General features: G+C 43.2%; 2 protein-coding genes across 3 annotated transcripts; one reads left to right on the top strand and one right to left on the bottom strand.

Moving 5' to 3' along the window:
- Positions 1–9,888: 9,888 nt before the first annotated feature.
- LOC134441025 (GRB10-interacting GYF protein 2-like) lies at positions 9,889–12,065 on the top strand. Its single transcript, XM_063191217.1, has 4 exons — positions 9,889–10,009; positions 10,856–11,283; positions 11,388–11,489; positions 11,657–12,065. The coding sequence occupies exons 2-4, from the start codon at positions 10,873–10,875 to the stop codon at positions 11,957–11,959; spliced, it is 816 nt and encodes a 271-aa protein (XP_063047287.1). The 5' UTR covers positions 9,889–10,009; positions 10,856–10,872; the 3' UTR covers positions 11,960–12,065.
- Positions 12,066–14,709: 2,644 nt separating this feature from the next.
- On the bottom strand, positions 14,710–18,999 carry rps24 (ribosomal protein S24). 2 transcript variants are annotated; one of them, XM_063192233.1, is made up of 6 exons: positions 18,882–18,999; positions 18,014–18,079; positions 17,708–17,917; positions 17,201–17,314; positions 16,485–16,503; positions 14,710–14,788 (listed from the first exon to the last, which is right to left on the bottom strand). In XM_063192233.1, exons 1-5 carry the CDS (start codon positions 18,882–18,884, stop codon positions 16,498–16,500), a joined length of 399 nt encoding a protein of 132 aa, XP_063048303.1. In that variant the 5' UTR covers positions 18,885–18,999; the 3' UTR covers positions 14,710–14,788; positions 16,485–16,497. The 2 variants fall into 2 exon arrangements, with proteins under 2 accessions (XP_063048303.1, XP_063048305.1); XM_063192235.1 differs by lacking the exon at positions 16,485–16,503.
- Positions 19,000–21,863: the final 2,864 nt, after the last annotated feature.

Raw genomic sequence — 21,863 nt, forward strand, 5'->3', positions numbered from 1 at the left:
TGCAAATTAAGCTGTAAATGCGTTTTCCCTGCTGTCATTTTGTTGTCAGTGAAGACTATATTAAAATGAATTTAACATGATTTCCTGTCTCTAGCTATTACATAGCAGTGCCACTATTATGTGCTGCTAATCTCTTACATATAGCACCTTTAAATAATTGAATAACCTGCACATTAGTCTAAATTTGGTAGCAGCCCCATGCCAGCTTGTGAGGGCCACTGGTTCATCTTAAGTCTATATCCTGATGAAGGTTTTGAAACTCAGGTGATCTGGAACATAAATCAAAGTGTCGTTTGCGTTAAATATTTCAGTAGAGATGGCAGAAGAGTTATGATCGGACACGTCCAGGATTCCAAATCCCATGTGTCTCACTCACTCCATCCTAAAAATATCAAAAAATACAAACTACTATTTTGATTTTTGGAAAGGAAAAGGGCTAAAGTGCCAGCCAGAGATGCTTTTGAAAACAAGTGTTTGATTGCAGTAAAGAGTAATTCGGTGTATTATTTAATGAATAATGGATGGAGGGGGTCAGCAGTTAAGTGTTTGACCTCTCATCCATCTTCTCCTCTACTCACATTCATATTTTAACAGTTGTTCACTGCTTCCTCCAGCCTTGGTTCCTCCACTTCACCTGCAAACTCAAAGCTCAGGAGGAGCACACTCTTACACTCATGTCGGAAAATTCCTTTGGAAAAAAAAAGAATTTCTATATACACCACAGAATGACCAACATGTACTACATCATTGTTCACACAGTGATGTTCATGTTCTGACAAGCCTGTCTCGAAGGTTTTCCAAACAGCCTTTTCTGTTAGCCTGATTGATCTTTTTTTACAAGACAAATCTGTCAAACATGAGGACTATAGCTGGATAACCTTTGTTCCAATGTGGTTGGAAAACAGCATCCGCAGTCAGTCGGTGGAACAGAAAGGTTAAGGACCATTGATTTATTTAGCTAGCGCTGTGCATGATAAGGATGCCGTTTCAGGTGGAACCTTGCCCATGGGCGATGATGGAGCATCTCATGCATTTTTCAGGCATTTCATCCACCGCTGGCTGCCACGGCATGTCCTCTTACTTATTTCATTAATGTCAGAGAAGAACCCAGGGCTTATTGCAAATCCAGAAAAAGAATAAGAAAGATGGCAAAACAAGATTCTGTTCTTTCTTTCTCTCTCTCTCTCTCTCTCTCTCTCTCTCTCTCTCTCTCTCTCTCTCTCTCTCTCTCTCTCTCTCGAGTGATTTTGCAGTTGTTGACTGACTAGCTTATTTCCAGCAGGCCAAACAAACAATTGTGGAGAGCGAACTAATGAGAAACAGTCACTTGTAAAGAATTTAATTTCACCAAAAGCTACTCCCTTGTTAAGACGTGGCACTTAAAAAAAAAAAAAAAACACGCACTGCCTGCTGCAGAACATCTATGTTGAAAAGAAAAATTCACTTTCGCTCTCTACTTTTACGCTCCATTAATACATCTGGCTTGTAAATGTAATGTCGTGAATAAAGAGAAAGAACAAAAAAAAAGACACAAACCCGAACACGCACGCGCACACACGCGCACACAGGCACACACACACAGGCACACACACACACACACACACACACACACACACACACACACGCACACACACACACACACACACACAGACAATTTCCTATCAGCTACAACACGCATCCATAACACTCTCGCCCATTTGTGGGCCCACTGGTGTCAGAAGGGGAATGAGCCTGCCGCACCTCTTATCCTCCTTCACCTTACCTCTTCTCCTCTCCTCTCACCAACTCCTCTCCCTCGCTCCACCCCCACCTACCCCCCCTTCTCCTCTTCACAATCAATAGCAAAAGGTTTCTCCCATTCTTTGCTCCAGTAGGTAAATGGAAATGAAAAGTGGGGCAGAGGGTATTAATGCGGAGGATGGAATATCCATTTAATTACATCCTCCCTGCAGGGCCTGGCCCCCCTTATACTCTTCCCTTCTCTTCTCTTCTGTTGATAAAAATGACAGCCAGCCCAGAATGCATTACTAATTCCAGCGCTGTCACATCTCATAGTCACTTACCTTGCAAATGAACTGCGGTAATGACACCTGCCTGACGAGTCCAAAATGCATTGCACACATCCGCAGCTTAATGCTGGAGAGGAGGGGAGAGGAGGGGAGAGGAGAGGGGGATGAGGGAGAGAGGGGGAGAGGGGGGAGAGACCTAGTGAATATTTGCAGGGCCTCTTACAAAAAAAGGATTATTTGTAAAGGCGTAATTGCTTTTTCTTCTTTATAAAAGGGGCCAAGGTTTTTACATGCTGTCTGGCCATACAGGGATAGGAGAATAAGCGATGGGGGAATAAACAACCCAATCAGTGATAATCTCATCAGGCAACGCTGTTGGTTTTCAACAACATGAATATATATGAGGTAGAATTTATGGCAACATACTTAAATGCTTAAAACTCCGCCATTGAATAGAACACCCGTCACCATCTTTGAAAAAAAAGAAGCAAAACAAAGATTATACCGACACTAATACCCACTGATGCACACATTCCTGTCTTAAGAAACCAGAACTGATGTCATCCCTGAAGGTCTCTGTGTTATTTATTGAGCTAGCCCCCCCTGGTGTTTCAGAAGAGTAATGGCATGGGCTGGAGGAGGAGGAGGAGGAAGAGGAGGAGGAGGGAAGTGGTCTCTGGTCTGGTGGTCTGGTCCAGAGGCGGCTGTAACCATTTTGAGGCCCTAGGCGAAATATAGAGTGTAGTGGAAAGTGCGCACATCCAGCAAAAAAGCATCAGCAGGTGCCAGATCAAAAAACTGTCACATGTAGGAGCGGGAAAGGATCTGCACACTGCTTGCAAAAGACTTAATTTATTGGGAGCAACGTTTCGATCATAGATCTTCTTCTAGGCGAAATATAAACATGAGGCTCTCAAAAGTCATTCTACACACGTCACCATTTGGCGTGGAAGGAGCAAGGGTGCTATTTTAAAATTTTGTATATGTCTTCGATTAATTTCCATAAGTGACAAATGATGATCAGGCCTTCTTGTTGCTGTATACCATGACTGGTGTGACAGTTGGGGGGCCCTATGGAGAGCAGAATGGGTTGGGGCACTAAGCCATTGCCTAGGTTTGTTTAGTGTAAAGTCCGCCTCTGGCCTGGTCAGATCTGACATGGTGTGTGTGTGTATGTGTGTGTGGCAGAGCAACATGCAGATGTGTACGATAATAAATCAGTGAGGAGACAAAACGCTGCACCACCACAGCGATAATGCCATCCATTAGGCTGAGTTATGGACACTACATGCAGGAGAGGAGAGGGGGTGGACACGCACTGCTAAGCAGCCTGCACCAAGCAAACGGGACCAAATGCTGCTACATACACCCAGGGAAGCTGACAGAGTAGGGGCAAAGGGGTCATTTGTCCCGGCCCCAGGTACAGGGGGCCTAAATTTGGGTTTCCATTACATTGTAGGTATTGGGTGAGGGGGCCCTTTCAGATGACTTTGTCCTGGGCCAGCAAAAGCTGTCAGCAGCCCTGCATACACCTACTGTAACCCCTGTAATCACACCAGCACCTACCCTTCATGCAATGGGTGATGCAAAAAACATATTTACGCTGCCGTCTCAAATATATTTGGCAAATTTGTCTATGTTCAGTGTTCATACCATTTCACAATGTTACAAATTTCATTTAATGTCACTATACTAGCAGCGGGAATGTGAATCTTCTCTCTCCAAAACAAAACAGATCAGAAATACAAATTTTTCATTTGTGAAAGCACTATGGTGGATATACACTGCATATTTCATATTGCTTCTGAGCAAAATAAAAGTCCCCCTGACTCCATCCATATCCAAATCCAACAAGTAACAAACATATCAGCAGCCAGTTTTAATAGCAGGAATACAGAGAGAGCCTTTGGTGTGTGTGTGTGTGTGTGTGTGTGTGTGTGTGTGTGTGTGTGTGTGTGTGTGTGTGTGTGTGTGTGTGTGTGTGTGTGTGTGTGTCTGAAGTACATCACAGGTGAGAGCCGCAGGCCAACCATTTCAGCACACAGCAGGGCTTGTGTGCCAATATGTGTGTGTGTGTGTGTGTGTGTGTGTGTGTGTGTGTGTGTGTGTGTGTGTGTGTGTGTGTGTGTGTGTGTGTGTGTGTGTGTGTGTGTGTGTGTGTGAGAGAGAGAGAGAGAGAGAGAGAGAGAGAGAGAGAGAGAGAGAGAGAAGGTGAAAAGAACCTGGCTATGCCACATTCACAACAGCCAGCGAAAAACTCGTTTTGCACCGGGGGCTCGCTGTGCGGCTCAGGCTGCCTGTGAGTGAGCGAGAGAGCGAGGGATAAAGCGGGTGAGTGAGTGAACGAGGGAGGGAGGAGAGGTGTGGAGAGGAGAGGAGCGAGGGATGGAGTGTAGGGGTTTGGCGGCGGTTGGCTGCATGATTCTCGTTGAATCATTCTGGGGTCATGCCGGCCCCGCTGATTACCCTGGAGATAATCTGCAGCAGGTAAAGTGACAGATGTCTGCAGTCGCTGCCTGCCGGGGGAGAGGAGAGGAAACGACCGCCTGCCCGACTGCCGCATAGATGGGAGAAGGAAGGAAGCAAGCAAGAAGAAATCTATCTACAGAGAGAGAGAGAGAGAGAGAGAGAGAGAGAGAGAGAGAGAGAGAGAGAGAGAGAGAGACTGCCTTTTATTCGGAGATTATACCACCTGCCCCTCATGTCCCCTCCACCTCACAACATCATCACCATCCCCTACTCTTCCCACACACACACACACACACACACACACACACACACGGCCGCTGACAGCTTTGACCATGCCCGGGACAAAATCAAAAAGGGGCTCCAAACCCAATACATATAATGTAATGCGGACCCAATTCTAGGCCTCCTGTCTCACTGGGCCCGGGACAGCTGACCCCTTTGTCCCTCCTGTCGGCTTCCCTACACACACACACACACACACACACACACACACACACACACACACACACACACACACACACACACACACACACACACACACACACCTCATTTGCACCATTCAACATTCAGAGCATCCCACATCTGCTCCTGGCAGCTGCATCTTTCACTCCGCACAATAAGGGGACATGCATGCACTGCTGAGGCAGCCAGCGAGGACCAGAGAGTGAGCAGAGAGTGCCGAGCTGAAATCAAACATGTTGAAATTATTTTTGTTGATGGATTCACCAATTTCAACTATTTAAATAAAATACACGAGTCATCTGGTAGGATAGAGTCTGCTTGTGCTAATTTTTGCATGTACCATATAGGCTATAGTACTGCATATGGTCAAAACAAAATGTGAGGTGTCCAATCACAGTACCACATAAAATGCCCTTTCATGATGTCCCTCAAGAGAATCGGAAATACAGCGGTTAAAAGCAGGCCCACCGACAGGAGGGCAAAGGGGTATGTCGTCCCGGGGCCAGGGAGATAGGGGGCCCAGAATTGGGTCCCCATTACATTGTATGTATTGGGTAGGGGGTCCCTTTCAGATGACTTTGTCCCGGGCCCAGCAAAAGCTGTCAGTGGCCCTGGTTAAAAGTGCCATTTTAATGCAATATGAAAATGCAAATATAGAGGCTATAGCTGCAGGGCCCTGGTAAGGATAATGCTATTATGCAACCATGTTCATTGACGGACATTCAAAAGATATTGGGGCTGTTGTCTTCTGCTTTATATTCATAAATGTTGGTATGAATACACATAAACACCCACCGTTAAAGAGCTATGATCAACATGAAAGAATTTAAGTTGAAAATGCAAATACAAATATACAGTAACAACAAAAATGCCAATTTAGTATTCCTTTACTGACTGGCTTTCAATATGAACAATGACACCAAAACCTCAACCGATCTTGAATCCATTGATCCATTTCAATTCTTTATTTGTATAACTGCTACATCAGAAATACTAAGCGATGAATATGAACTCCTCCTTGGTTCTGTTACTTTCTGCCTGAATATAGCCACTGCATGCTTCATTATCTACAAGAGGTTTTAACTGCAGATACGGTCCAAGATAGCTTCTCTATGAATCGCTTCATCTAAGCTTTTGGGTTATAAGTAGGCTGTAGAGAATCTTGCGATGTGTGATGAGGCATTGACCTTGCATGAAAGTAAGGTTGCTCTTCAAGGTTTTTTTTATTAAGTACTGAACCAAGGCATGAAATGTGTCGCTAAAACGTTTGTGTACAATTCAGTTTCACCCTTTCTTTGCCGGAGAAACGTCCAACCAAGAAGCTACCAATCCCAGTGAAGAAATGGTGAAATTGAAATAAAAAAATGGTATACATTTTAAATACCCATTTCATGCTGTGGTTCAATGGAAAATCAAATACCTTCAAGAACAACCTTATTTTCTTGCAAGGCAATGCTCCATTTCACATTGTTAAGGGTCACCACGTCCTTTAAACCCCAAAAGATGGGAGGGGCCATGTCTGTCTCTCTCTAAACGCCATCAAAACAAACAAGAACTGAAAGAAACTATTGTAACAACCTGCAATATTATGAGGAATAAAATATTTCCATAAAATATTTGGTGATGTTAATGGGTAGCACACAGTAAATTCTGCAGTGTTAATCCAACACTGTAATCTGATGTAGTCAAATGTAGCTCTCATAGAGTGGGTTGTACTCTGTAAGTGTCAATTCAAGACTGCACAATGTATTATGTAGGCTTGAGGAAGTAAATCAAGAGATAGGCCTTTTACATTCTAATGCTGTGGAATCTCCACATCTGCTAGACCAGTGGACAGAAAGGAAAGCGCTCTGGCACGGAAGATAAATGAACCGTGCTGTCCACATGTCCAGCTGGGTTGTTGCTGGCTTTCCGCCGCTCGGCTTGAGACTCATGTAGGGACATGAAAACCTGCAGTGACACTCTACGAACACCAACACTCACACACACTGAGGCTTGCACCGCACACACCACACCGCATGAGCAAAACGACAAAAAGCCAAATTGCAGAGGACATCTCATTGCTCATCGTTGGCCAAATACCAACACACAGTTTGAGCTTCTACCCAGGCTGTGGTGCGGGGTGCGCTGACATTGATATAGTCCTCAGTTGCACATGCTGTCTCGGGTCTCTGCGGAGAGAGGCGTACAGCAGCCGTTAACTTTTTCCTTTAATCAGGCTGTGTGTGTGCCCACCCCTTCGACTGATTCTCTCGAGGGGTAGAGGAGGGGTTGGGGAGTGTTGGGTTGGGGGTGTTGTGGGGGTCGCTTATCCCCCACCATCTGTTTCACTTGTGTGGGGCTGTGGCTGAATGGCTTGCCAGGGCCCAGGTGACACCCGCCGTCCTATCCAGCCCCTCCACACTTGCATAATAACAGCCCCCCTCCGACTCTCTCTCTCTCTCTGCTGTCTGTATCACCCTCTCTCTCTCTCTCTCTCTCTCTCTCTCTCTACCTTTATCTCCTCTCCATGGGATGGGACAGCTTAACACAGCCGTGGTCCAATGAGCTGGCTGGCTCGTCCTCCTCCATCCTCCACCTTCGGAGCAGGAGTGAGGGAGTGAGGGAAGGGGAGCGTTTGCTGCCGAGGCCCCTGGGAGTGCCAGCGTCAGTGCTGCGGCGAGGAGCCTCATTTTCCAACACCATCTGTTACCAGTCCCTCGGCCTCCGCTGAAAGCTCCATTTATGTCAAACCTCCCGCTCATCAGATAAAGGCGGTGGACTTCTCCTCGATGTGCGTGTGCGTGTGCACCCGCCACCCCCACCTATCACTTCTGTTTTTCTGCTATGTGCGTGTACTAACGTCTGCTGTTAGGGCTCACTCTGCACTGCACGCCCACGTCAGTGGCAGTCGTGTTTTTGTGATGGTGGATCAAATACGTTTGATCATGAACATGACTGTGCTTGTTCCTTCATCATAATAACACAAGTGGGTGTTGGTTGACTGATGCTGCTGCGTGTCAGAGTGGATACGATTTTAAAAGTTTTGTAGTTTGAGTCCTGCTGAAGTCCTTTGAAGTACAGGTGAAAATAGTCCTTATGTTGAAAATGAGTATGTCAACTGTTGTGAAAAAATAATTAGGCGATAAATATGTTCAAGTTAACTAGGTTTAATTAGGTTGTAACTTGATCTCATAGAAGTCAGTGAAATGTTCACAATAGGTAGACGTTTTTTTATTTGCAGCCATCTTGCCCCCACTCTGATATCAATCTGTTTAAATTCTTAACCAGAGACTTTTTGGCCTGGTTTCTCCTGCTGCCTCTCTAAACCTATGAACCATAGAACCAGACACCCATATTGTTGGCACCATGATGGCGCAAATGGTTTGGTGTACCTGTGTCTTTCTGGTACAGTATGCCTGCCGCTGGACAGGGTTCATTCATAGCCCACCCATCATGGGCTATAACCACACCATGCATGCTTGGGGTTCGTCATGAGAAACAATTTTTCTCCAACTCACCAATTGCTTTAAGTCACACAATTATTATTATTTTTTCCATTGTCATTGTGACACAGCACTCCACAGCACACAAGTGAACACTGCACACTGCACACAACGAAATTGCATTTATGCCTCACCCGTGCAAGGGGGCAGCCCTCAGTGGCGCCCCATGGCATGGGGAGCAGTGCGGTGGGACGGTACCATGCTCAGGGTACCTCAGTCATGGAGGAGGATGGGGGAGAGCACTGGTTGATTACTCCCCCCACCAACCTGGCGGGTCGGGAGTCGAACCGGCAACCTCTGGGATGCAAGTCTGACGCCCTAACCGCTCACCCATGACTGATTGTATTGATGATAAAAGACCCAGGGGGTGCTGTGGTGTAGCGTGCCAATACATCCACCATGCAACATATGCAGACCTAGGTGTCTGCTGACGACCCAAAGTCTGAGACACTTCATCCCCAGCGGTCCATAGAGAGAAGTGCCATGCTGCACATCACAGAGCTCCTGTCTGCTATTCAACAGGCTGCAGGGGCAACTCTCCTTTTGCCTGTTGCAGTCAGAAGAGCCCTGATATCATCATTCATGTCTCTGGCAGACTGAACCAGGCTGTTGTCATGACAAGTGTTGCCAATGCCAGGTGCTTGGGCACTTCATTGTCACATCTGACTACCAAAATCCCTTATGAAATTGAGAAAATAAGTTAGATAGACACATGTTCTTTTTTCCCATTCTATTCTAGAAACAACACATAGGGCCTAGGCCTACTTACTTCTCTAACATGCCTAGTCTGATTCAAGTGACAGCACTATTTTGAGTTTATCTGCCCTTACAGAAAATCAAACTATTTCCTCTCTTCCTCTTTTCTGTATCAAATGAAGAACAGCCAATGTCAGTCAGCACACATCAGAGAATAACATTCAAGAAGTGTCATTCTTTGAGAATGCCCCCTCTCCTCCATCTCAGATTTGACCCCTTGGTCACTGATCAGAGCATCAAGACGACTACGACAAGCTAACTAGAATGCCAATCCAGATGTGTTCTGATACTTTCTTCCACCATTTTTTCTCGCTGATATTTCATGGTAGCAGTGCTTCATTATACAATAAGTTTTTGTGGAACAATGATATGGCCGAAAAAATAGGTTACATTGAGCTGTGAATAGGCCTACGTAAACAAATTTCAAGAACTTTTATAGCACTGCAACTTTTCTGAGGATAATGTAACGCCCAGCCTATGCGTCTTTCGACTCTGGTGCTATAGTAGGCCTTATTCAATTGCGCGCACTCAAAACCAACCGGGAAACTTATTGGATGAAAACAAAAAAGTTTTCAGAACTCATTCTGCGTACCTTCAGTCACAGGCAGCCTCTATAGAACATCGTTCGCAGCCATGACGAAACAAAGGCGGTTGCTAGCGCGCATTGTGGCGTCGTTCTGCGCACCTTCGATTAGGTATAAAAGCGCACGACATCTGACCTGTTATCATTCTTCGGAGATACTGACGAACGAACGCGATTACATTGCATTGTATTAATTAGCCTATATTGTTTATGTATTTGTTTTGATCAGCCGAGCATTTTATATGGTAAGCGTAATGTTTTCTGTAGGCCTAATGAAAAGCCCTTTGCAATGTGAAAAACGACCAGAGAAAAACTATGTAGTCAGTCATAATGCTAATATCTCAGAGAGTAGAGAGAGATATATACTTAAAGAATATCTGCTAATATCATCGATAATAGTTATGTGGTGGTCTGTAATACTTTTATATAGCCAACTACTTATCATCTCTATAATCTTTCTATAGTAGTGTTATTTCTGTATTCATCATCTGCAATGTTTTTCAATGGATGAGGCTTAAATGAATGTACAGAATTGTATACAACTTTTAACTGTGTGTGATTTTATTGTTGGACCCCAGGAAGAATAGCTGGGTCTGCGCCCAGCTAATGGGGATCCTAATAAACTAAACTAAACTAAACACAATAATAGACTCCTATAGAAATCCATAGTTCTACATGTATAATTTTTTACTAAACAAAATATCACACAAAGTCCAAAATATTGACATAATGCTACTATGTTTCTTTATTTCCGTAAGAGAGTGAGTGGGACATAAAAGCAATGGCATGTGTAGTGCATAATTTCTGCATCACATCTTCTATTAATCAGGGCTACTTGTACTTGTGTTGTTTAGATTAAATACGGTGTAATATACAAGTTTCAATCTCTTATTTAGTGAGGCCTGTGTGGATAAAAGCAATGGCATGTTTAGTGCATAGCTGTTTCTGTATCATATATTCTATTAATCAGGGGTACTTGTACTTAGATTAAGGAAGGCGTAATATACTGTTTCAATCTCTTACTTAGTTAGGCCTGTGTGGATACTACAGAGGTGAGAGCAGTCTGTGCTGATGTTGTTTTATATTCCCAGACTCTTCAGTTTTGGGCATGAATCGCCTGAGCCAGGATGCGAGGGCTAGCCTCGGCCCGGCTGCTGAGGAGGGGCTGAAGCTGGTTTTCAGCGCCCGTGCAGAGGAGACGGAAAAGCGGCTGCAGGCCTTGAGGTTAGTGGTCGAGAAGCAGATGAAGGACATGGAGGAGCTCCAGGTCTCCCAGCAGGCACGCAGACAGGCCTGGAAAAAAGAGAAAGCCGACCTCCACCAGGCCATTGATGATGCCAGACACCAGGAGTACCTCAAGAAGAGCCACGAGTTCACAAACTGTCAGGCTGACCTCAATGCAGCCCTGGAGGAGCTGCAGAAGGCAACGGAAGAACATGAAGCCATGAAGAAGGAGGAGGAGGAGAGCAAACGCATCCTCTCCCAGCCAAAGGCACCTGCTGCTGCGGAGCAAGAATTGGTGAGTATGGGCCTCTGAAATGTGTGTTTTTGTATGGAGTCATCAGACTAATATGTAGCACTAGGTATATGAATTACTAAAGGTCCTGTTAAATATTATCTCAGGGAAAGAATGTGACCTCTGAAGAGGCAAGCATCCCTGAGGAACAAGTGCTGGAGGAACAACTTCAGGACAGCACGCCATGCCCAACTGATGTGGACCTTCAGGTAGGCTGCCCAAACACACAACTAACAAAAACACTAAAACGAAACTAACACTGGAATGACAAGATCACTAGATCCTTTTGTTGATACATTGCTGCTGATGTAATCTGTTGTCTTCATTGAGATAAATAGAATATTTTATATCTACTGTCACTGGTTGTCTCCCACAGATCCAGATGGAAATGGAGTTCATGCGCTTGGAGAAGCGGTCCGTCTTCGACAGGATTGCCACAAGGTTTATGAAGAAGAAGGAGGGCTTCGCCGCAGAGTTCGCCAAAAAACAGGAAGAAATCCTGGCTGCTCACGTAAAAGAGAGGAGGAAGCTAAAGGAGAAAACAAGGAAAGAGATGGAGAAAACACACAAGGCCGAACTGAAAGAGCAGAGTAAACGGGAGGCCAAAATGAGAACGGAGGCCAAGAAGGCCGCAGCGGCAGAAGAAGGCAGGCAGACAAGATTTTGCTTCTGCTTCTAATCTCCCCCTCAGTTGACAAATAACCAAGATGCATGTCACAAAAGAAAACATTGAATAACACCATCAGCAAATCAAATTGAATTGAATAAAATATATTTTGGTCAAAGCCTGCTCTGACTGTTTATGTTAATTAAGACAAATGTTGGGCATGAGTAGGCCTAGATCCCTGGTTTAGAATCCTAATCTGTCTCCAAAATGCTGTCACTGTTGCATTAAGTGAAGTTGTGCATTTATTAGAACATGACTAATGTCAAAATTGCACAATACCGTCTTGTTGCTTTCTGAGGTGGCAGTTAACGTCTTCAGCCTGATCTCCAAAAATTCCGTGCTCCTGGACACGGATGTTAAGGACACGAAACCCGTGTCCAGGAGCACGGATTTTGCCAAAATTCCGTGCTCCTGGACACGGAATTGTTTTCCGTGCTCCAGGACACGGAATTGTTTTCCGTGATGGGCACACGGAAGTGCTTTCTAAAGGCTATTACCACAATACTGTGTTAACTCTATCATTAGAAAACACACCAAATTCTAATCCTAAACAAAATAATGCTATAGTTATTTAAGTTCTGCCATGACCAAAACATTCCCTAACCTTAACCTGTCATTAAAGACATATTTTTGAGAAATACCTTTTCCAGTTGGTTGCTAGGCTATCAAATTCATATAATGAATGAAAGAAAAATAGCTGTGCCCAGACCAAAACAATCCCTAACCCTAACCTGTCAGTAAGAAATGTTTTTTTTTAGAGAAATTTAGAGAAATATTTGAAATTAGAAAAATCCTGAGAAAACACAAGACTGTGGAAACAGAGCATGAGTATAGAGAGAGCACTTCTGTGTGTCCATCACGGAAAATAATTCCGTGTCCAGGAGCACAGAATTTTGGGAAAATCTGTGCTCCTGGACACGGATTTTGTGTCCTTAACATCCGTGTCCAGTAGCACGGAATTTTTGGAGATCATGTTGCGTCTTCAGCTATTTAGATCACTAGGCAAACACACAAGCAGTGTTGATGTGGCGTGTGGCAGCAGCATTACTGCTGGCTGGAGACATGATTTTGTAGGCTATGACATGATAGCTGTATCCATCAGCTGATGGGGATCCTGATACGATAACAATGCCAATCAGATAAAGGGTAGGTACCTGACACAATCGAGAAAAAAAACCAGCTAAATGAACATCCACCTGAAGACAGGTGTTTCCATAGGCTTTTTTTTGCTAGGGGTTGTATAAACAAACACCTTGGAAGGGGTATTAGTGTCCCCCACTTTATAACAAACAGGCCTATAATGAAAAAACCTTAATCAGGCAATATGCCCCCACCACGGTCCAAACCTACACAATGCGAATCATGTAAAATATGTGGTTGCAGGTCAGTGGTGGTTTTCTTGATAGTGCCCAGATGGGTTGATTATATATGGACACTGCGCCACCCAGTGGCAAGGCCAAACGGAGCAGCCGTTCTGAAAACACCACAAGGTAGCAGCGGCGCTGTGGAAAAACCTGCAGCGATCAAGTTCGTCTCATGGACAAACGGCATGTAGCCTACAGTCACTAGGTCTAGTTTATTCAGGTGGTAGATAATGCAACTCGAGTAATGTGATTCCAGTTGGCCAATTAAATAAATCTTGGTTGTCACTTTCAAAACACAATTGTAAGCCTATACTCCTGTTGTGCTCGACATTGACCTTTGACATTGCCTGTTCAGTTTCGTTATGTTCCCACTTCTTTAAATCCATTTAAGCAATGTTTTATACACCACTCATTTACTGCTCATCGCTGGCCTTTTTCTTCAATGCCTGATCTTGTACTGTACTCATCAAATCTGAAGTAGACCCTAATGAATCTAGAATATGAGCCAAAATTAAAGCAGAACTATTTTTTTAAATACCAAGTGAAAAAACTTCATTTATAGTCCATTGAATCTAGCTCAAAATGACAAATATAGAACAAAACTGCAATTAGTGACCTTTAACCCCCCTAGCATCACATTAAAAATCAACCACTGAGATTTAGTGGACCATTCTTTCTTCCAAGGCCGTAGTTGGAGATTTCCCATTCATTTCTCCAGACACACTAAAGGTCTGAAAACATTATGTAGTTGGTATTTTGTATGGCAAGTTCTGAGAAAAAATAAATATGCAAATGGCCATATATACAGAAACTTGATTAAATCTGTTTTTAACGACCAAAAACAAGACAAACAAGATGTTTTGGAAATCTGCTGCTTCTGACTGAAAAAAGCATGTTCCACAAAAGTGATGGAGATTTTGCATTTGTGGTGTAGGTGGGACTAAGCATACAAGTGTGAATCATTACTTTTGCTATTTATGTGTAGTCCGTTGTTGCATACCGGCATTTCACCACACTTGCAATATATAAAAACTTGTGCCTTAAGAGAAATGTCCGATGTCGTCCCCCTATGGAGCAATGAAATCTTGAACTATGAGAGAGAAAAAAATATATGTTTCACTAATTATATAAAAACCTGTAGATGTTTAATGTCAGTAGATATACCTGGGAACAAAAAAAGTTGTTCCATATTTAACACTAGATTGACAGGATTATTTTCCCCTTTTACTTCTGTACGTCATTGCCAACATTGTATTATTCAGGATGGAACAGTGCTCCTATATTCAGATATGTATCCTAGGCCTACAAAAGCTACATCTCCCAAAAGCCCTTATTTAAACTCCTGTGTAAGTCAATGATGTTCCACATACCATATACATATAACACCAAGAGACAAAATTATGAAATTTCCGCTTTTTTTATTTGTTGACAATATACAAGAACATTTTCAGGATGATGGGTTCCCCTGACGGTCTCACTGTAAAAAAACAGAAAAGAGCAGATTGTTAGACAACTGAAAATAGATTGTGAAGCTCTATCTACTGACTGAAACTGCGGAGGCTAGGGGAGTAAAAAGCTTACATCACGAACACACTGAACGCAACAAGAGCGATAATAGCACCAAAAGTAATTGTCTGTGTAGAGGTGCTGGAGACAAAAGCGATTTGGGCAACACGAGCGCCAGTTTGTGGTTGAACAGTGAATACAGTAATGACCCAAAGTGCAGTTTGGCGATAGCCACAGCAACCAATCAGAATGTTTACATTCTACTTTTACAGTGACTGTCGCTTAAATTGCTCGTGTCGTCCTTTATCTAAAAAAAGGTCCAGTGATGCTTTGTAGCTTTCAGTGTGTTCGTGCAGTCAAGCTACAGAAGACTTGGGCAAGGTCAATCTTCATACTTTTTTTTTTTAAGGGACTACAGATGAAAAGTAGCTACTTTTCAAATTCTGAACATGAAAAGTGGATCAATATAGATGGTTCCCCAGTAATTGAACCAGATTTCATTCCTGAAAAGCAGAGCTACTGATAACACATTGACACTTTGTGTGCGCAACACCACCTAGCTTACAATAAAGTTAACTGTCAGATCAGAGCAATGTATACAAGCTGGAATACAAGCATATGGCATCCCCTGCTCTGACAGCCAACTACCAAGTGACTGCGTCTGATTAGAAGTTCATAATAATAGACATGTATGCTTTAAGAGACAATATAGTCCAACACGGCTCAGAATTCTATTCTTCCTGCAGTGCAAAAATGACCCAACTGAGGGTCTGAATGTCTGCCAAGAAATGAATAGCAAAGTGAAAATGAGATTACTACTACACACAATGGCATCAGCTCCTTAGATTTATGGAAAATACAATGGTGCCATGTCCAGGCAAAATAATTGGTAAGTGATCAGATGGCATGTTGCTTACTACATTTGGGAATGGGCATGTATATGGATGTCTCTACCATACTTATTTCTGTATAGATTTCCAACAGAAATATTTTTGAGATGCTACCCAAGCTCAAACAAACCTAACTACGTAGGATAAGCCTAAAACACTACTTCTACTGTACACAACTATACAACTCAAACTTAAAACCTATAGAATAAAACAGGATTTTTCAAACAGTGCATGTGAGATACACCCAAGCTTGAAAAGAGTGAGCTCAGAGATGGAAAGTTACATTGATGAGCCATGCATTACAGTGGCTTGACGAGGGCCCCATGATTGCCACAACATACAAGAGACAGAGGAGTCAGACAACTGGGGAGTTAAGGTTGAACAAGAAGGAACAGTAAACAGGAGGAGGGGTGACCACCGCTTTCTGCATAACACTTCTACAGACACTTGGATCAGGCGGAAGTCACAAGTGGATTTCATAGGGCCCTCTAGATTCATCATGGGTCAGACCCCAGTTGACACACAAACAGACAGACAGATCATGCTCTGTATGTGGTTATACGTTAGGCCAGTGTTCCAACACACATATGTCTGGAATTAGCATAGTTGTAGTGATGCTGTGTTCACCACAGCCAACATGGGCACACAAAGATAAAAGGAGTTTTTGAAAGTGGTAACACACTGGAAAAGTCACACCATGCACAGCTTGTTTGAAACCGTGTAACATGACAAAGATATGCAACAATTGGCACACCATGCCAATAAACTCTTGTCTACCTGGAAAGACACCTCATTTCTGACAAGGTCCACAGGAGGCAAAAAATAAAGCAAGAAAATGGAAAACAATTAAGCACATGAAAAAATAATTGCTTTAAAATCGCCTTAGGAGCTGCTTTTTGAGGCATGAGGTTCAGAATTACCATTATTAAACTTCCAAAAAAACATTCCACCATTGTACAACACACAATTAATTATGGAAGACCACTCAGAAAGCAACTCCTAAGACTGGATGAATAACAATGAAACCTAAGCCATCTAGTAGTATAAAGCCTTTATGCACTGCAACTAAAATGGACTAGGGAAGCAATACATTAAACTAGGGCATATTACCATTAAATACAGCAGTGTTCTATTAGAACCATAGCACTGCACAATGGTAAGGGAACAGATCTACCCATTGCAAATGTAGATCTGATTAACAGTAAGTCAGTGGGGCATGGGTTAAAGCAGATGGTGTTTGGGGGGAATGTTAGCATAGGAGATCACCCCAACATATCTGTGGAAAGCAGTTACTCCACTCAACACCATTTACCTTCTATTGTCCCGCACAACATTTTTGAAGAAAGGGAAAAGATGACAAAGAGCACATTAAAATGGCAAAAAACATAAATGGCTCCATTGGCCAAAATGTGATGACAAACAAGGACGACAAATAATGGTGGGTGGGTGGTGTGATGGGTGGCCTGGAGTCCAGGTGTGACTGAGCCTCTTACCTTCTTGCCAGCAGCACCAACCGATGCCTTCTTGGTACCCCTGACCTTCTTCATTCTGTTCTTGCGTTCCTTGCGCTGTTTTCTGGAGGTCTTCTTTTTCTCGTACAGACCATGCTAAAAGAGGGGGATCGAGAGAGAGAGAGAGAGAGAGAGAGAGAGAGAGAGAGAGAGAGAGAGAGAGAGAGAGAGACATCAAATGTGTAGACATCAAGGCTGCAGGGGGCTTGCATGGCTAGGTCCTTCATACCTCAACTGCCACATCCCTAAAAGCACATGGTAGAGCTAAGAACTTATCTGAGCATTATCTACAAAACAAGTGGTCTCTTGAACACACCATCACGTTTCCAGACTATATGAACATGCATAGGTACAGAACTATGGACACAGGAAATGAAAGGATTCAAAACCTGCCAAAAATGTATGAAATATAGTACCTCCTGAAACATGCAAAGTCTATATGAACATCAACGTGTAAAAAAGTGTAGGAGACCCCCAGAGCATCCCTACCCTCTGCAGTCTGTATTTGGGCTCATTCTTCTTAGCGAAGTCCAACGAGTCGTAGACCATGGCGAAGCCGGTCGTCTTGCCGCCACCAAACTGAGTCTTGAAGCCGAAAGCGAACACTACGTCGGGGGTGGTCTTGTAGAGCTTGGCGAGCTTTTCCCGGACCTCGACCTTGGGTACTGTGGCCTTGCCAGGGTGCAAGACGTCAACGACCTGTTGAAACAGCAATGTGGTTACAGTAATCGCCACATCAGCATGTTCATTCAGCATCAGCTAAGAGTCCAGAGGAAAACACCAAATATCACTTACCATCTGCTTCCTCTGAAGCAGGCGGTTCGTCATGAACTTCCTGGTCCTGATTGTGACTGTGTCGTTCTGAAAAATAATACAAACCGAAGATGGTATTAGCATCCCAACTAGGCTGCATCAATATGCCATTTGTGACCGTGGACTAACTTCATCAACTCCCATGGTGGCAAGACGAAAATGCCATCAATTGCAACTAATCAACGCTACTCTCGTATGAGCTGTGCAAATATATAGACACAGTTTCTGCACAACACATGTACAACAGATAAGTTATAGCTGGCTAGCCATACAATCTCCCATCCACAACCTTACAGAGCTCATAAGCTGTCAACATACTACCCCATACTTCTCTCCAGAATTACAGTCTAATGTGCGCAAACCACAACAGATAGCACAAAGATGACTGGTTCTAAAATTTGTGGCAGGCAGGAGAACACTGCAATTCTTGAGGCCATGTCAAACAGCTATCCTAGCTTGCTAGCCTAACCAGGACGTAACCGTGTGGCTAACACGATTAGCATTGACTATAACCTACTCTCATTTAGAACCGGGTCCTTTTCTTTTTACACTCACTGAAACGACCGCTTAAATCAGTTATACTGCAGCTTACGTTTCAGACTTCACTTTGGCCGAAAATGCCATGTTACGTAGAGAAAACAAGGGTCTTGGAATCGGAGTGTGAGGGCCAACACAATATAGGCTACCAGGACAAGATATCTGTAATAAACTCACAAATATTGGACCAATACAAGAAAGAAGCAACTCGACAATACCTGTAGTACCACCAGATTAATTTATTTCGTTTGAAACACAAGGATGTTGTAGATAACTGCAGATTTTGATAACCATTTATTGCCACAAAACTCACCATCTTGGCGTCGGCTCGCTCAGAGATGTGGAAAAGGAGGAAGGACCCCGCGGCGGCCAATGAAATGCCTGAACAGAGGTAGAGGCTGCTAAATATTTGCCTGACTAAAAATCTTAACTGCCTCAGGTGTGCTAGGCCTAAACCAGTTGAAATGTTATGTAGCCTATTATATTTACCATTTACTAACTGTTTTTTTATTTTTACCTTTTGAAATCACTGATATTAAGAAAACTTAAAGGTACATGTGTACGATTTTTAGTTGTTTATTTCCAGAACTCTTGCTACCCATTCTCTAATGTTAGGCCCTACCTTTTTCATGAATACTTACCACCACCATGAAATTCTAAGTATTCATTATGACTGGGAAAATTTAAAAGGGGGATCTTCTCCATGGTCCACCATTTTGAATTTCAAGAAATATACATTTATAGCTGCAAAAATAAAACGGTACTTGGGCCATACTAGAAAATATTAGTTTATTACTTAGTAAACTTTTTTTGTAAAGATCAAATTTGGCAATAGGCAGCCCAGTTTCAATGAGCAGCATAGAGGCAGAGAGGAAGGTTTACTAAATCAACATTTGATAAAATGTAAGGAACCTACTAGTCCCAGAGATGAGATGGTTTTATTTTACAGAACATATTCCAAGTAGATTTCTGTCTCGTGGGATTTTTGCAGTCTGTTCTTAGGCCTACGACTACGAACCTCCAGATGTCAGCCAGTATTATTTTGCTATTATTATTATGATTATGATTATTATTAGGTCTAATAATAACAATAATAACAACAACAACAATAATAAACAACAACAAAAACAACAAAATGGGTGGTTGACATAATAAAGTCTTTTTTTTGGCCCAATGAGTTGTATGTAATGTGTCATAAATTGTGTATTCAGAACGTGCTGTTTTACTAACCACATACAGAGTATTCATGGCGTTAATCCTCTATTCACAATTTAGGGCTTCATTATATGGTGAACAGGCATTTAGCCAAGCAAAAGCAAACTTCACAAACTCGTATTCCCATCATTAATAATAGTACAAATGGGCCTGCATATAGCCTCTGTAGTCTACCTGACAAGTAGGACATACTGATGATATCCTACTGTATATTAATAGTGTATGTGTCACACTGGGCAGGATGTCAGTGTTTCTCAACCTTTTTGTACAAACGCCCAGTTGACCTCATCACAAGCCTGCCACAATGCCCCCTTTAGTATTGAAAAATAAAATAGACTAATGCCCCCCAATGGGAAGCGCCCCGTTGAGAACCACATTGCAGTGTGCTGTGTAGGCTGGTCCCCTTAAATCAGGGATGGGGAATATTAGTCTCCAGGGCCGTTTGCGGCCCCCGATATAATCTTAATGTAATGCAGCTTCACATGAAATATGACATTTTTGTAAGGAATCTTAGAAATTACATTTGCAATGGCCCCACAATTTCAGTTATTTCAGGGGACCTAGAGAAGGTGAGGTCTGTTAAAGGTGGCTGTCTTCAATAAAGGCCTAAAGTCAGGGGGAAATCCTGGTTTGTGTTTATACTACGGCCCTTGGAAGACTTTTACAGCCCTTGGAGAAATTTGAAGTGCCCCCCCGAAAGAAAAAGGTTCCCCACCCCTGTCTTAAATGCAAATAAGCAGTTGCTGAGCATGCCTCCCCACTGGAGCAGTCCGCTGTTAAGTGGTTGAGGTGGAAGAACTGGGCTGACGGAGGAACAGGCCAGACACAGTATGACGGCAGAGTAGCAGACCAGGGAGATTAGTCCCGAAGCAGACTTGACCCAATACTGAATTAGATTCGGAACAAACCATGAAGATTTGCCCCAAACGTCTCTGCAGTCAGACTGTTGTCTGTCTACTATTTGACTGCAGAGTCTCATAGGCCCCCAGATCTGCCCCAAACTGAAACTGCGGTTCTGCAGTCAGTCAGACCAGATATAATGACCAGTAATATCTGAGTTCAGAGCTGCAGTTGCAGTTTACAGCATATCTACTTTGGGAAAAAATATGTCTGGCTCTACAGTCAGACCCTTCTTCTGCCTCAAACATAGATAGGTAGATGGCTAGATAGAAACTTGACTTATCACCAAGGGGAAATTTGTGCTCCAAGTTGTTCTATTCATTGCAGCTTTCAAGTCTTTCTGTGACAGGCCATCAGCCGGTTGGTAATCAGTGGACGGGCCCAAAACATTGGCGCATGTCTAGTTCTACACTTGTCTGGCTGGTCAGGAAACCAGCCTTCTAAGGTGAGCTTCTGGCAAGGGACCACTTTACTACGGGCATGCAGTTGACATGAAGAAACTTTGTTGGATAAAGTGATTTGCAGTGCTGTACTTACAGTTGTGTCCATCATTCATGTCCTGGTGCAAATCCTGTGGAAAATGTGAAAACACCAGGGGCCTAATTTGTTATGCATTCTGAAGCCAACGGATCTGTGTGTTAAGTGTGTGTGTGATCATTCCTGAGCAAAATGTCAAAGGTCAAATTCACATGGCATTTAAAGGGATTTTAATATGGATTGGAGGCACTTTTTTACGATGCTAATCACTCAGTGTGCATGAGCAGGGTGATTTGGAAGGTGTGTGGTATCATTGCAGATGTGTGCAGAGGAACACATCTGGGATTCTAAGGGGAAAGGATTATATGAACTGATGAGAAAGGATTTGTGGATATAAGCAGTGATTGGAAACATGGATCCAGTTACATTTCAGTTCCACATATTCCAAATGACTTGGTTTTACCTGTCCAGTTCAAACAGGTGATTGGCTAGTTGTGCAATCATCAATTGGTTGAATTGGACGGGTAGCCCCTTAATGCGCGCCGTAACTCCAGTGGCACGCTGTAATAGTCATTGAAATGTAACTACCATAGCACTACAATACTATGACACAACACAGGCCCTTTAGTAATGCACCACGACTTGGTCATTACCATACTGGTAACAACAAATGTATAAAGCCGCGTCTTAAGGGGTTAAAACA

This window comes from Engraulis encrasicolus, chromosome 24, assembly GCF_034702125.1.
Source record: "Engraulis encrasicolus isolate BLACKSEA-1 chromosome 24, IST_EnEncr_1.0, whole genome shotgun sequence".
Classification (NCBI taxonomy): domain Eukaryota; kingdom Metazoa; phylum Chordata; class Actinopteri; order Clupeiformes; family Engraulidae; genus Engraulis; species Engraulis encrasicolus.

Bases quoted from the DNA above. Each gene is read 5' to 3' on its own strand.
- LOC134441025 (XM_063191217.1), top strand. From the start codon at position 10,873: ATGAATCGCCTGAGCCAGGATGCGAGGGCTAGCCTCGGCCCGGCTGCT. The intron at 11,284-11,387 runs GTGAGTATGGGC...ATATTATCTCAG, and splicing joins CTGCTGCGGAGCAAGAATTG to GGAAAGAATGTGACCTCTGA. The intron at 11,490-11,656 runs GTAGGCTGCCCA...TGTCTCCCACAG, and splicing joins CAACTGATGTGGACCTTCAG to ATCCAGATGGAAATGGAGTT.
- rps24 (XM_063192233.1), bottom strand. The intron at 17,918-18,013 runs GTAAGTGATATT...CTGTTTCAACAG, and splicing joins TGCTTCAGAGGAAGCAGATG to GTCGTTGACGTCTTGCACCC. The intron at 17,315-17,707 runs GTAGGGATGCTC...CCCCTCTTTTAG, and splicing joins CCAAATACAGACTGCAGAGG to CATGGTCTGTACGAGAAAAA.